At 41.7% G+C, this 16,109-nt stretch overlaps 1 protein-coding gene across 7 annotated transcripts in view; it reads right to left on the minus strand.

Moving 5' to 3' along the window:
• Positions 1-49: 49 nt before the first annotated feature.
• The window catches only part of ACSL5 (acyl-CoA synthetase long chain family member 5), a 50,494-nt gene continuing 34,434 nt past the window's right edge, over positions 50-16,109 (minus strand). For 5 of the 7 annotated variants that reach the window (XM_055249012.2, XM_063617692.1, XM_063617705.1 and 2 more), the window contains 10 exons: positions 15,100-15,234; positions 11,389-11,523; positions 10,464-10,559; positions 6,763-6,835; positions 6,402-6,490; positions 5,996-6,112; positions 2,929-3,072; positions 2,077-2,178; positions 1,577-1,648; positions 50-1,216 (listed from right to left, as the gene is read on the minus strand). In XM_055249012.2, the coding sequence (XP_055104987.2) occupies positions 1,076-1,216; positions 1,577-1,648; positions 2,077-2,178; positions 2,929-3,072; positions 5,996-6,112; positions 6,402-6,490; positions 6,763-6,835; positions 10,464-10,559; positions 11,389-11,523; positions 15,100-15,234 (1,104 nt within the window). In that variant the 3' untranslated portion in view covers positions 50-1,075. The remainder of the gene's footprint in view (positions 1,217-1,576; positions 1,649-2,076; positions 2,179-2,928; positions 3,073-5,995; positions 6,113-6,401; positions 6,491-6,762; positions 6,836-10,463; positions 10,560-11,388; positions 11,524-15,099; positions 15,235-16,109) is intronic. The other 2 variants (XM_055249031.2, XM_063617697.1) reach the window with 1 other exon arrangement.

The raw sequence follows: 16,109 nt of genomic DNA on the forward strand, positions 1-16,109 counted from the left end.
TTTAAGACTGATTTTCATCATGGTCCATGAGGCAAGAAACACCACAACGTAAGTATCTGTAATAGTTTATTTTAAAGACTTTACATTTACAAGTAGAAACAACATGTGTTATCTGTGGGTAAGGTAGAGCAGGAACTGTAATCCGAGGGTGGGGGAGATCAGTTGGTTCCTTCACAGAAAATAAGCCTGTTGTGTGGGCATCTTCCTTGCCTGTAGATCTTTGTTACCAGTTCAGGAGGTTTTTATTCAGTACTTGCTTCATTTACTGGAAAAGTTCACTGGGCCCACCTGTCAGCTCCTTCCCCCACAGCTTCCAGCTTAGCAGCAAACTATAGGGAACAGATTTACTCCCCAGTTGCTACTGTAAATGATGCTTTAAGAACAGCATTCCTTTTGGACAATATGTCATAGACCCAATTTTTAATACTCCCAAGTCAGAGATCTAACTAGAGAGTTTAGGAAATGTTTGGTGTTATCAAACTTTTCCCTTCAGTACACAATTTAATTTACGCAGAAGAGCGTCGGAGAAATTTGTATCATAGATATGATTGACATGAGTGATAAGCTAAAACTAAAATTTTAATGGTTTGTGGAGTGGCTAGAAAACATGAATTATAAGCAGTTTTTCAGAATTTAAAAATCTCTTAGTTTGAGCAGTAGAAGATGTAAATAAGCATTGAGACTGTTGGCAAGTTATGTTTATCACAAAACAACAAGGAAGAAGGCACAGAGGGTCCCCTTGACCCTTGAACTTGTGGTCACTTACAGTATTAAGGTTGGAAATCATGAGGAAGGACACAGAACATAAACTGGGATCTTGAAGACAGGCATGTTGATAAAAGTAGCCCTAAAGCCTTAATATTAGCAACATCGAAGATGGGAAAGACAGGATTGATTTATCTGGGAACTAAGTTTACACATTATATGCCTCTCAATATAAAACAAAAGCTATGGCTTTAGAGTTTAGTAGGTTAAAAAAAATAGGAGGAAAGGCAAAACAAATGTAAGAATAGTTTTTAATCCATTTTCTCACAAGCAGTGCAGAGTGGGCAGGCAGGTATTTAAGCACCTTATCCTAATCCTGGATGTGCTCATACAGGCTGTCAATTTGGGTCCGAAAGTATTTGGAAAGCTCTCCCCGCTTTGCTTTCAATGTTGGTGTCAAGAGCCCATTTTCAATGGAAAATGGCTCTGGATGAAGAAAAATGGCTTTGACCTGGAAGATGAACACAAACACATGCATGCTCATTAGTGATTTGGACTTCTCTGCAGAGCCCCCTGAGTGCTCTGTGAAGAAAGTGAGGTTGATGCAGTGAAAGGGTAAAGGTAACAGTAACACATGCCCATTCCCACAAACATAATTTAAGAAAGTAATGAGTAGGGAGAAGGGAGAATGGACAATAAATAGCAAATAAGGACTGTACAAGTAACTACGAAAGGTCGTTTTGTAGTTGATGGCACAAAATCTAAAATCAATTCCTTAGAAATTATACACTTAAACCTCATTAGATGGAAACTTTAAACAAAACTTTCTAATATGACAAGAGGCCAGTATAACGTCAGTGGTAGTACACACCTGTTCAAAGGTTTTAAGGCCACTTTCTTTCCCAATTTTCTGCAAGTCTTCTAAGATGGCTTCCCTTACAACCTAAGAATACAAAACATCACTTAAAGCATGGCTGTTTCAAAAAGAGCCTGAAGGGCTAAGCATGAACCAACTCAAAGTGCCTGTCAAAGCCGTGCAGTATGAAAGCAGGAATATAAAACTATGCACAAGCACATTATATGCCCAATATTGAAAGAAAAACTGAGAAGAAAAGGCACATCTAAGTGTTAACAGTTTTCTCTGAATAGCATTTTTACTCTTCTTTCCCAATCTTTTCCTACAATGAACATATTATTTTAAATAGAAAAGAGTTTTATTTTTTAAACTCTCCATCCTATCCCCGAGTCTCATAAAACTATTCAGTCTGTTTGGGCTGCAGCCACTTGTGACAGATGCAGGAACTGGTGAGGCATCCTCTCCTCCACGATGGGCCCATGGGTGTGCATAAAGCTTTCCTAGGCAAGACTTACTTGGTTTTGGCACAGTTCCTCAAAGGAGCCCTTCACCCCAAGCTTGGCTGCAAATGAGGGAAGTACATCTGTGTCAGGAACCACCACTCCTACTAAGGATGACTAAGGAAAGGAAATAAAAGATGCAAGGGCATGAAAGAAGTCATGTAGGGATGTCCCCCAGTAGTTAAATAGAGCAGAATTATGTCATTGGGATAGTTATTACCCCAAAACCTTAAATCCAGTACTAGTGTTCTTTTCTCACCATATATTTTCAACACCCATGGAACTGTAATCCCATTTTCCCACTCAATATCTCATTACAAAGATGTTCCATTCAAATCTGATCCTTCAACATTAAGCTTAAAGCACCTCTGGCTTGTCCATGTCAACTCTCCCCTTGCCCCCCAAAAGCTACATTTAAGCACAGTGTGTATAAAACAGTATGTTGTTTTGGGATAAGGAGTTCCTTAAAGCTACGTTTAAGCGTAGTACGTATAAAAGAACAAGTTTGTTGATCAAACTTTTGTTTGTTGTTTTATACATATTGCAACAGCTTGTTGTTTTATACATACCACACTTAAACACAGCTTTAAGGAACTCCTTAAGGAGTTCAGTTTTTACTGAATCATTACCTTTTAGTATAGCCATTCTAAGCAATTCTACTGACTCGTGTACAACGTCCATCAGAGTTTCAAAATTTTTTTAATTGAAATTGCCTTATTCGAGGTTCAGAATGTAACTTCATTTTTTTTTTTTAGATTGATAAGCTTGGATCTTCTCATTCTGAACCCAACTATACAAATTTCCTGTAGCTACAAGAACCAGCATGGTTTGTGACTGAAATGGGCTATTGTTAAAATGATATATTACCCGTAAGCTCTCCCCATGTACAAAAATTTGTAACACTGCTTTACTCCTGCTGTAGATATTTTCTATCTTCTCTGGCGCAATGTATTCTCCTTGGGCCAGCTTGAAAATGTTCTTTTTACGGTCGATGATCTTCAGAGTTCCATTCTACATGAGACAGATAAAAGTATCAGTATTTTTGAGCCACAGAGATGATATCAGTGGGGAGAGTGGTGAAGTCACAGTCATCTTTCTTCTCTAAAGCTGATTTCTCCAGAGACTTTTGAGCTGTCTTTCATTTCTCTTTCTTGGCTTTGGTGAAAGGGGAGGGAAGCATCGTGCAGCAAGAACCTGTCTTTACTGTGTATCTACGTGGAGAGTCAATGCGCAGCTTCAGAGAAAGTCTCCTGGATCTGCTGGAGTTATGCAAATTGATGCCTCATCCGAGGAAGAAATTGCGCAGCTCTCAATTTCCAATCACTAATTTCCAATTAGTTCATTTTCAGAATTCTCAGCAATAGAGGTGTTGTCTTTTGTTTAGACTTTTGATTTGATTTGAATAGTTCTCCCACCGCTTGACTCCCTGTTATGTTTTCCTCCTTGTTAGATCCGGGAGCAGGCTCAAACAGCTCCACTGTGCTAATCAAGCAAGTCAATTACTGGGCTTGTTAGGACAGCAACAGGGCTGATAGGACTCTGACCAGCCACCAAAGGTCATTTGCAGCTTCATTTCTCTGAACTAATTGGTCTGAGGAGCTTAGGTCTTTAGGGATTTGAATTGTAGAATTGGGACAAATGGCAAATACAATCCACATGCTAACACCCTAAGTAGGGCGACTAACTAAACCAACTCTGGAACTATCACAAGGCCGACTCGATAAATTAGCCATCAATTCAGCCTAACGTTCATTATCCGAAAGTGACTAATAAGGTGCAGCCTTCTATAACCCTGGTGTGGGGACGTATCTATTGCTTACATCCTGGGCTTATTAGAGTGTTATTTAATTCTGTTACTAGACAGAAACAAATATATTAGCAAGATACTACCAAACCCAAATCAATAAAATGCATCGTTAGGACCAGTGTTCTTAAAAGTTACATTGTCAAGCATTCCTTAAATCTCACTTAAATCTTAAATATTGATTGAGCAAGAAAGGAGTTTTAAGTTCTAGTGACATTCCCACTTCCCCAGCACATAGTTAAGACAAAACTTTTGAGAGGGAAGATCTTTTGGAAAATCCCATCACTGCCCTTGCAATAATTTCCTTTCTTCTTAGGAAAACTAATAGCAACTACTGCTCATTATCAGGCTATGCTAAAAATATGTCTCTGTATCTCCCACAGAAAGGGGCTGTGAAGGTCAATGAGAGACAAACACTAGCCTCTGCAAACACTTGATTTAGAAATCCTTCTTCCTTGTTTTGATATGCCTGTGAATTAATAGGGAGGATACTTATCCCAAGAAACTCATAAGAGGCAAAAGTTGTGGACCAACGGCGTTATCAAACCAGTTTTTTGGGTTTTTGTTTTGTTTTGTTTTGGCAGACACAGGGTCTTGCTATGTTGCTCAGGCTGGTCTCAAACTCCTGGCCTCAAACAATTCTCCCTCTTCAGTCTCCTAAAGTGTTAGGATTATAGGCGTGAGCCGCCACACTTGACTTCAAACCACAACTTCTGCCTCAAGAAAAGTTAATGGGAAAAAAAAAAAGACAGAGTAGTACATCTCCCTTCCCCTTTCCTAGAGAAGTCACCTAATTTTTCCCTGGCTGGTAGCAAATCTATTCCATTGCAGGGGACCCATGCCAACTCTAATGTGCAGGTCTACCTGACCTATTAAAGAATCCCACCTTCAGTTTGGGTCTAAAAACAGTGCTAGGATCACTGACTTACTGCTTGCTGGTTGTATATTTGATAAGGAATAAGGTAAGAAGAAAACACTTCAACTGGTCTTCATCTTGGTGTCTTCTATAACAGTGTGATCAAAATACCAAAAGTACTCTCTGGTGGTACTTTTGGTGTGGTAGCTTATACCAGTAATCCCAGAACTTTGGGAGGTCAAGGCAAGAGGATTGCTTGAGGCCAGGAGTTTGAGTCTATCCTGGTCAACTCAGCGAGACCCTATCTCTATGAAAAAATTTTTTTAAGAAAGAAAGAAAGACTTTCTAGCTTTGGCAGCTCCTATTCACAGGTTAAATTACTTTCTCAGAATTTTATATTGTTGGTCCATGGAAGAGCTACAACTAGAACACAAATCTCCTGACTTCCAGCATATATATATATATATATATATATATATATATATATATATATATTTTTTTTTTTTTTTTTTTTTTTTTTTTTTTTTGAGACAGAGTCTCACTCTGTCCCCCAGGCTGGAGTGCAGTAGTGTGATCTCGGCTCACTGCACGCTCTGCCTCCCAGGTTCACGCCATTCTCCTGCCTCAGCCTCCCAAGTAGCTGGAACTACAGGCGCCCACCACCACGCCCAGCTAATTTTTTGTATTTTTAGTAGAGACGGAGTTTCACCGTGTTAGCCAGGATGGTCTCGATCTCCTGACCGTGTGATCCACCCGCCTTGGCCTCCCAAAGTGCTGGGATTACAGGCATGAGCCACCACGCCCAGCCTTTTTTAAACTTAACCTAGATTCTTTCAAATGTATGTTCTTTTTTTTTTTTTTTTTTGAGACAGAGTCTCTGTCACCCAGGCTGGAGTGCAGTGGCACAATCTTGGCTCACTGCAACCTCTATCTCCTGGTTCAAGCGATTCTCCTGCCTCAGCCTCCCAAGTAGGTGGGATTACAGGTGCCCGTTACCATGCCCAGCTAATTTTTGTATTTTTAGTAGAGATGGGGTTTCACCATGTTGGCCAGGCTGGTCTTGAACTCCTGACCTCAGGTGATCCACCATCTCAGTCTGTATGTTCTTCTCTGGATAGTATGAGGAAGTCATAAGCCAGGTAGGGTACAAACCTAATCCCCTCCAGCTGCCTCAGCTGATTAACCTACTTGCATTTCTGCCCCTCTTGCTATAAGCAGATTGTTCTTCTCAGTCCATTAGCATAGACTTCCAGGAGTTCTGATGATATACCCACCGGGAGCCAGCGACCAATGTCTCCTGTGTGAAGCCAGCCATCACTGTCCAGGGCTTCCTGTGTCTTCTCAGGGTCCTTCAGGTATCCTTTGAACACGTTTGTACCCTTGATGCAGATCTGCACAGCAGACACACAAGGCGGTGACAATAGCAAAGGCTGCTCCTCCCAGCATGGGCAGTTTATGAAACACCTGCTCCCCTTAAATCATTTGATGGCTTCCACTACACTGTGAAGAGCATCAGATCTAAGTCTCCACTATAGGGGATAGGAAAGTGAAGTTCAGAATGCTTAATTCTTTGCCAAAGATCTCAAAGGGGCCAAATCCAAGTTTGCTTACAATTATTTGCTCTTTCTGATATAAACCTCCCCACCATGACTGTCTGACCACAGGGCATGACCTACCCACCTCTCCTTCATTATTTGCTGAAAAGTAGTTCATGTCAGCCACATCTTCCAGCTTCACGTAATTGCAAGCCAGGGGCACCCCAACGTGACCTAGAACATACCGTGCTGAATCAGCTGAGAAACTCTTGCATGGTGATAATTCCAGGCATATTTCTAAGGTATTTATGAATCGACTCTAGAAGAGGAAGACTGAAAAATCACCTGGCACCAATGCAGACTAGGCAGGCCTGGACCCAAAACTTGAATTTTGCAATTGCCACATTAGTCCAGAGAACTGAGGTTATCTAAACTCCAAAGTCCTAGTTCAGTTAGAACCTTTCTCCCAACCATGGCACCTCCTGCCCAGCAGATGGAGGACTTACCTGATGTCCAGTCCCCAGGTAATGTAAATGTACAGCCACCTGTGCATTCTGTTTGACCATAAGCTTCATACACCTGGGAAACCAAAGAAGAGCTTTTAGACTTACTCAAGATAAAGTGTGAGCTGGCCACATGCTATAGCCAAGACATGAGGAAAGCAAGGTCTCTAAGGGTTCGAGACCACTTAGTGTCTTAAAACCTTGAACTTGGAGGGGGCGGTGGCTCACGCCTGTAATCCTAGCACTTTGGGAGGCTGAGGCGGGAGGATCACCTGAGGTCATGAGTTTGAGACCAGCCTGGCCAACATGGTGAAACCCCATCTCTGCAAAAATACAAAAAAAATTAGCTGGGCATGATGGCAGGTGCCTGTAATCCCAGCTACTTGAGAAGCTGAGGTGGGAGAATCTCTTGAACCTGGGAGGCAGAGGTTGCAGTGAGCTGAAATCACGCCATTGTACTCCAGCCTGGGTGACAGAGTGAGACTCCGTCTCAAAAAACAAACAAACAAACAAACAAAAAACCTTGAACTCATACCCAAGCTGCAAAGTATTTACTACCAAGCCTTCTGGCCATTCAGAAACCAAAAGGGTCTGGAAATAGACCAAAGCATAGAACTTTATATGAAAATGCAGCATTTTGGCCAGGTGTGGTGGCTCATGCTTGTAATCCCAGCACTTTGGGAAGCCGAGGCGGGAGGATCACCTGAGGTCATGAGTTCGAGACCAGTGTGACCAACATGGTGAAACCCCATCTCTACTAAAAATACAAAAATTAGCCGGGCCTGGTGGCACGTGCCTGTAATCCCAGATACTTAAGAGGCTGAGGCAGGAGAATCGCTTGAACCCAGGAGGCGGAGGTTGCAGTAAGCTGAGATTGTGCCATTGCACTCCAGCCTGGGTGACACAGCGAGTGAGACTACATCTCAAAAGAAAAAAAAAGAAAAAAAAGAAAAGAAAATGCAGCATTTCAAGTAGGTGGAAACATGTAAGTTATTCACTAAGTGGTGTGCAACCCAATAGCAATTGAACTTGACCCGGAGCAATGGCGCATCACTGAAGGAACTGAAGAAAGGGAGTAGTATTTTTTAAGGGAAATAGCTCCCACTATGATATAAAACAAGGGTTGGCAAACTTTATCTGTACAGGCCAAGATAGTAAATATTTTCTGCTTTGTGAGCCATCTGGTATCTGACTCAAAACTTGACTCTGCCAACATAGCACAAAAGCAGCCACAGTCCATATATAAATGGATGGACATAGCTGTATTTCAATAATATTTTTAAAATAAAAACCAGTTGCAGACTAGTTTTAGCCTGTGCTGTAATTTGCCAATCGCTGGTATAGAAGATAATCTTGATTGGAGAGAGGCTGGGGGCAGGAAACAAGTTCACGGGCTGCTGCAATGTGGGGGTGTGGCCTGTGATAGGCAGAGTTGGGAGAGAGAGGAAGGCTTAGAGAAGACATTTCTGGGAAGGAGTTAGCAACAGGACCTGCTGATCTATTGGTTTTAGGGGCTTAAGGAAAGGACAGTATTAAAAATGGCTAAGAGGATGCTAATTTGAAGGACCTCAGGCCTTGGCATCAATCTGGAGTCTCTTTTGATTGTGATTATACAGATAGGGGACTCATGAGGAAAAGTCTGTGCCTGTTTTGTTCATGCTCTGCATGGTTGGTTGAATGAATGAACTAATTATCCATCTGGGTGAAAATTGAGACAATATGCATGGCCAAGCACTTGGACAAATTTGAGGCGGAACTGAGACTTAAAAGGAAAAAATGGAAAATGGTAAGTTTGCCAGAAAATAAGGGTGAAACAGTCTTATGAAATATTAGGGGTTAGGAAGTCCTGTCTAAGCAGTTTAAAACCTACAAATAGAAAAGATTATTTAGTTTGACCATAAAAACATTGGAAATGTTTATATGGCAATACACAGGGCAAAAATGATGAGACTAGGAAAAATGTTTCCAACATGACAAAAGTTAATATTACAGGTTGACTATTCTAATCCAAATGTTTGAAATCCAAAATGTTCCAAAATCCAAAAGCTTTTGAGTGCCAACATGATGTTCAAAGGAAATGCTTTTTGGAGCATTTCAGATTTTGGATTTTCAGATTCAGAATGCTCAACTGTTTTATAATGCAAACATTACAAAATTGGAAAAAAATGCAAAATTCAAAACACTTTTAGTCCCAAGCATTTCAAATAGGGAGATACTCAACCTGTATTACTCTGTGAAGAACTCTTAGAAATATAAAAAAGGACCAAATTATCTTTTGCCTGTTTTTCTATAAGGAAGTAATAGAATAATTCATGGATGAAATATACATGTCAACAAGCAATAGAAAGATGTTTGGTGTAAATAAAAGAAACAAAACTGTAATAAGATTTTTCATTTATTTGGTTAGCTAATATCTGAATGACAGATAAAGTCTGTCACTGGCAAGAGCATGGGCAAGTAAGGCCTTGTATACTTGCAGAAATGTATAAAAAAGATCTTTCTGGAAGAAAGTTTGATAATATACATTATTACACACACACACACACACAGATACATACACTTTGACCCAATAATCCCTTCTTGCATGGATTTATTCTAGATTAATGATTAATTGATTATAACAGTGAAAAATATCATAAGCAACTCAAGTGTCCATTAATAGGAGATCAGTTATTTGGGTACGGTTGACCCTTGCACAACACAGGTTTGTATGGCACAGCTCCACTGATAGGTGGATTTTCTTCTGTCTGCGCTGCCCCTGAGATAGCAAGACCAACCCCTCCTCTTCTTCCTCCTCAGCCTACTCAACATGAAGACAGTGAGGATGAAGACCTTTATGATGATGCATTTCCACTTAATGAATAGTAAATATGTTTTCTCTTCGTTATGATTTCTTAAATAACGTTTTCTTTTTTCTAGCTTACTTTATTGTAAGAATACGGTATATAATACGTATACAAAATATGTGTTGATTAATTACGTTATTGGTCAGGCTTCTAGTCAATAGTAGTCTACTAGTAGTTAAGTTTTTGGGGAGTCAAGTATTTTTTTTTATTTTTTATTTTTGAAACAGAGTCTTGCTCTGTTGCCCAGGCTGGAGTGCAGTGGAGCAATCTCAGCTCACTGCAAGCTCCACCTCCTGGGTTCAAGCCATTCTCCCACCTCAGCCTCCCGAGTAGCTGGGACTACAGGTGCCCACCACCACACCTGGCTAATTTTTTTGTATTTTTAGTAGAGACAGGGTTTCACCTTGTTAGCCAGGATGGTCTCGATCTCCTGACCTCGTGATCTGCCTGCCTCAGCCTCCCAAAGTGCTGGGATTACAGGCATGAGCCACCACGACCGGCTAGGGAGTCAAGTATTATACGTGAATTTTTGACTGCATGGGGTTAGGCAATCCTAACTCTTGCATTGTTCAAGGGTCAACTACATTCAATAAACTATTGTGAAATCATTAAAATGATGCTGAGCTTTATTTGACAAGAAGCAACATTAACAAGTGTTTTAGAGCACTGGTTTTATTTATGTGAAGGTTTCTACACACAGATGCCTGAAGAGATGGTTAGAAGGATATTTTCTTTGGATTTTGAGAATTTAGGTGACTTTCATTTTCTACCTTTTAATTGTTTTCATTTTTATTTAAACAGTGAGCTTGTTTGTGCAGAAGTAAAATAGCCTATTTTCAAAGAAGGTGCTTGGCTTACCTGACATCCCATTGCTGCCCGGAAGAATGTCATGACTGGAGAGGAGATGGGGGCAGCTCCAGTGACGATTACACGAACCCTTCCACCCAGGCTGTCCTGTTCAGTGGAAACAAAACACATACTAAAACCTATTCTCTTGGCTTCAATTTCCTCCACTGTGGAGTGGGTATAATAGCCTGTCCATCATTGTTATGAGAATTAAACTGACATCAATTCTCACGTTAATTTACAAAGCACTTAGAATACAGTCTGGATTGTAGAAAAGCACTTAAAATGTTAGCTATTATTGTCATCACTATCCATAGCTGGGACCAGAAGCCATATATTTCTCAAATAATTTGTGTTCTTCAGCCCCTTAAATTGCTTATAATCTCAACAGCAGACCACCAAAGAAAATAAGAGAGAGTGCTAGAACCTAAATAAAACTTTTTTTTTGAGATAGAGTCTGGCCCTATTGCCCAGGCTGGAGTGCAGTGGTGCCATCTCAGCTCACTGCAACCTCCGCCTCCCAGGTTCAAGCAATTCTCCTACCTCAGCCTCCAGAAAAGCTTGGATTACAGGCAGCCACCACCACGCCCGGCTAATTTTTGAATTTTTAGTAGAGACTGGGTTTCACCATGTTGGTCAGGCTGGTCTTGAATGCCTGACCTCAGGTGATCTACCCACCTAGGCCTCCCAAACTGCTGGGATTACAGGTGTGAGCCACCACACTCAGCCTGCTTTTTTTTTTTTTTTTTTTTTTTAAAAAACCTACTCCCTTTAGTAGTAAAGTAGTACAAGAAAGATCTCAAAAGGCAGTGGATACAAAGTCTGAAAGGATCTCTAGTTAAAGTGACGCCCAAGCAGCAGAGGAAAAGCAAGGTCTATGGAGTCAGAAGGCAGCCCAGGTATTTGCCTGCTTCAGTCCGGGACCTGCCCAACCTACCTGGATCTTTGCAAAGATGAGCTTGTCCCAGAAACTGTCACGCCTGATGATACCCTTTTGAAGCTCTTTGAATTTACTGGAAACAGCCAACTTCAACAAGAACTTCTTCAAGGGTGTCTTGGCTTCATTCTGTACCTGCAGAGTGATAGCTCCTTTTAGTTGGAAACCTATTGGAGATACTCATCAAGGCCATTAGTGAGCAAGAAACAGTGTGTTCTAGCTTTATAAGGAAGTGGTCTCACAGTCTCACACTCATGAATTGGATTGCTGAATAATGATGAGCCCAGAGAATTATGGCCATGCTCAGAAAGAAGTGAACTTAATGCAGAGCTCCAGTCCTCCCACATCCTGCCCCAATTTTTAGTCCTTGGGAAACAACTTGACAACTGAGATAAAGAGGCACTGCCTACAAAGTCACCTGGGGGGTACTAGATTTAAAACAAACAAACGAACAAAAAACACAGCTCAATGGGTACCACCTCTAGGGCTTTTGATTTAGTAGGTCAAAGGGCAGCCTATGAATCTGATTTCTTTTTTTTTTTTTGAGACGGAGTCTCGCTCTGTCGCCCAGGCTGGAGTGCAGTGGTGCCATCTCGGCTCACTGCAAGCTCCACCTCCCAGGTTCACGCCATTCTCCTGCCTCAGCCTCCTGAGTAGCTGGGACTACAGGCACCCGCCAGCACGCCTGGCTAGCTTTTTGTATTTTTAGTAGAGACAGGGTTTCACCATGTTAGCCAGGATGATCTTGATCTCCTGACCTCGTGATCCACCCACCTTGGCCTCCCAAAGTACTGGGATTACAGGCAAGAGCCACAGCGCCTGGCCAGGAATCTGAGTTTTAAAACAAGTATCATGTCTTCCTCCCTCTCCCTCTGTGATGCTTATATAACTGAACTTAGAGAATTCCCACCGTTCCCTATAAACAAGGTGTCTTTAGCCACACCATAGAAACCCCAAAAGAGTTTCCTACCTTCCTACTAAAATGATTTCTTCCCTTTGGGCTTAATTTTGACACCATTTTCCCAGCTCGCATGATTTCCCTGGTCTCCCTGACTCTGACCTCACTGTGACCCTACGTTCCATCAACCACACTCCTGCCAAAGGAGAGCTTCCCCAAGTACAGCTCAAAGTGACCCCTTATTTCCAAAATTTAGTCCTGAACTCTGTATCTGGCTTTCAAGATTCCACCCTACTGGAAGTCAGATTCAAGCCAACTGAAGTCTTTTTTCTTGTTCAAAATTTGAAGAATCCCTCTCCATCCATCTTCCATGTTTATAACCCCATTTTTGGGCCTCCAGCCAAGCAGGGGTGATAATTTTCATCTTCTGATGTAAATTGTGCTCTAGGACATAAGCATCTTCTTATGCCTATAACATTATCTTTGTACCAATATGTCATAATCTGTCTCCAAGATCCATGCTCAAATGCTTCCTGCATTATGTCATTCTTGAAATCTCCCTCAACGAAAAGAGATTTATCTTTCTTCAACATTCACAAGACTCACCCTCCCTCAACAAGTCACTGACAAAGAGCTAGTATTAGAGACCTGTGCTAATAAAGTCCTTCATTTTAAAAATGCATTCCAGGGAGATCGAGACCATCCTGACTAACACGGTGAAAACCTGTCTCTACTAAAAATACAAAAAAATTAGCTGGGCGTGGTGGCGGGCGCCTGTAATCCCAGCTACTCAGGAGGCTGAGGCAGGAGAATGGCGTGAACCCAGGAGGTGGAGCTGGCAGTGAGCCAAGATCGCGCCACTGCACTCCAGCCTGGGCGACAGAGCGAGACTCCGTCTCAAAAAAAAAAAAAAAATACAAAAAAAAAAATGCATTCCAGAAGTGAACTGTGTATTAGGTATTATACTATACAATAACTATCTCTGAAAAATAAAAAATGTACAACAACAACAACATATGAACAAAAACCATAACAACAACCAAATCTACTAATTGCATAGCATGGTAAGAAACTGCTAGAATTGTTATCAATTCTGCTAGAACACTGCCTGCCCTGTCACCGGAGCCCATTTAGCATCTGCTGAGAGTCCTAAGAGTGAAAGGAAGAGTTAAAATCTCAGAGGTGGTTGGGGAGATGGGGGAAGGTTCCAAAGCACGTGAAGAATGGCCATGCATTACTTCCTCATGGATCCCAGCCTAAGGAATCATCACATATTATATTGCCTGGGTTCAAATAGATTCAACGGCTCCCTGAAGCAATCAGACAATCTAAGAATTGGGTGAGAAATATACAAGATGAGGTTGAGACCTCTTGTGCCGGAAACCAAGGAAGCTATCAGAGGCTACAGGGGTATTGTCAAAAGGACACGTGAGCAACTTGATGAGGGTTTCCAACTGCCAAGATGGGGCAGTTAGAAGATCAAGAAGAAAGACTAACACTTTGGGAGGCTGAGGTAGGGGGATCACTTGAGCTCAGGAGTTCGAGACCATCTTGGCCAACATGGTGAAACCCCATCTCCACTAAAAAATGTTAAAAAATTAGCTGGGTGTGCTGGTGCATGCCTATAATCCCAGCTCTCAGGAGGCTGAGGCAAGAGAATCACTTGAACCCAGGAGGCGGAGGTTGCAGTGAGCTGAGATCGTGCCATTGCACTCCAGCCTGGGTGACAGAGTAGGACTCTGTCTCAAAAGAAAAAAAAAAAGAATGACTGAAATTTAAAAAAAAAAATCTGAAAATTATGAATTCCTAAAAATACAAAGAGAAAATCTCATTGGCTACTTTTGAAGATTGCTGAGGCACAAATCCATTCTTCTGAAGATTGATAAATAAAAAGAATCAAATATTCGCCAGGATTTATGGAAGAATCTCAGCTAATAAATGCAAGAGGAAGACAGAATTACAGAAATCACCATTCTGTAATTTCTAATGAAAAATAGAGCAGTGCTAGTCATCAACATGACTAGCCAACATGACTACTGAAACATGACTACTGAAAGCTTGATTCTGCCCTACCCCTTATTAGATGTGACTCTGGGCAGGTTATTTAACCTCTGAGGCTCGTTTTCCTCATCATAAGTTAGAAATAACAGGTTTAAGTATGATTTACTATGATTTTGTGAGGATTCAATGAGAGGATGCATCTGAAATGTATATCATGGGGCCTGGCACTTCAGCAAGGGAACAACTTCCCAAGATGTCTGCTGAACCCTCAAGCGCCCCCCAAGTCTCTGAGTCAAGCTCTTTCTTCAGATCAGGTCCAAGTCATCTTATCCAAGGAAAAGGGGATTGCACTTATTTATTTTTCATTTTTTAATTTTATTTTTATTTATTTTTTGAGATGGAGTTTTGCTCTGTTGCCCAGGCTGGAATGCAGTGGTGTGATCTGGGCTCACTGCAACCTCCGCCTCCCGGGTTCAAGCAATTCTCCTGCCTCAGCCTCCTGAGTAGCTGAGATCACAGGTGCTCCCCATCATGTCCAGCTAATTTTTGTATTTTTAGTAGATACAGGGTTTCAACATGTTGGCCAGGTTGGTCTCAAACTCCTGACCTCAGGCAATCTGCCTGCCTTGGCCTCCCAAAGTGCTGAGATCACAGAAGTGAGCCACCGCACCTGGCGGGGATTGTATTTATACACGGCTTTACGTAGATACTTGTAGAGGGTGGAGGTAGAGGTGGAGTAAATCTCATAGTAGTACAGAGTTCCTTCGTGTAGGCTCAAGTCACAGACAGTCCCTTCAGCTGAAAGTTAGTACCTTATCGTAGATCCTGTTAAGGAGTCGAGGCACCGTGGGAAACAATGTGGGCTTCAAAGTCTTCATGTCATCAGCCAGCAACCGAATATCCCCTTGGAAGAATCCAATTCTGGCTCCACAGCTGTACACAACAGCCTGAAAACAAAACCAAATTACAGAGCTTAGAGGCAAACAACCCCTTTAGTGGGGACCTGTCTTGGAAGGAATTTGGGAAGTGGGTTGGGGCACACAGACGCTTTTCTTGCACAGCACCTCCCTCCCAATTCAGGACTCTGAGAGCCTTCCCCCAAGAAAGGATGGACATTTATTTCTGTTGTGGTGGCATGACAGATAAGACAGATATTGATACTGTGTGGTCCCCCAGACTCCACCACAGGTCTGTGTGACAGTCTAAGATCATCATCCTTTGTAAGATGCAATTCATTATGTGGCACTAAGAAAGCACTGCCAGTTAAAGCAGAACCTGCCTTCAATCATAAGACCATCCCGATTTCATAAATTATGTTAAAATATTTTTTAAGGTTTCTTAGAATCAATTTTTTATGAATCAGATACCATTACTTTAGCCCAAAGAACTGAATCTTGCATTTTGGCATTTTAGGCATCAACCATGAGCTGGTTGAAGAGGCATTTGAGGGTAGCGAGGAGCAGAGAGAGAACTTTCCAAACACACTACCTGTGTTTTTGAAAGGCTGACATGGCTCTTGGTTCTCAAATCAGCCTCAAAATAGCCTGAAAAGCCTGGAGTCCACTCACAGAAGAGCAGACCTCCTCCGGTGCGCACCATGCTAACAGCACCACCTTACACACTCAGGTGTGGTGTAAAAACCCCTGCGGGGGACATCTCACACCTTATGTGGATCAAATGCTCCTTCCCTGATCCTCTGTGGGGAACTTCCTTTTCTCTAATCCTAGATCTTTTCAAAAATTCTAACCAAAATAAAATTTAAAAAGAAGACAATGTCTTGTGTCAGCTCAGAATTAAGGGCAGATAGATAGTAAGCTCCTAG

The sequence above is a fragment of the Symphalangus syndactylus genome, chromosome 2 (assembly GCF_028878055.3).
Source record: "Symphalangus syndactylus isolate Jambi chromosome 2, NHGRI_mSymSyn1-v2.1_pri, whole genome shotgun sequence".
Taxonomy (NCBI): Eukaryota; Metazoa; Chordata; class Mammalia; order Primates; family Hylobatidae; genus Symphalangus; species Symphalangus syndactylus.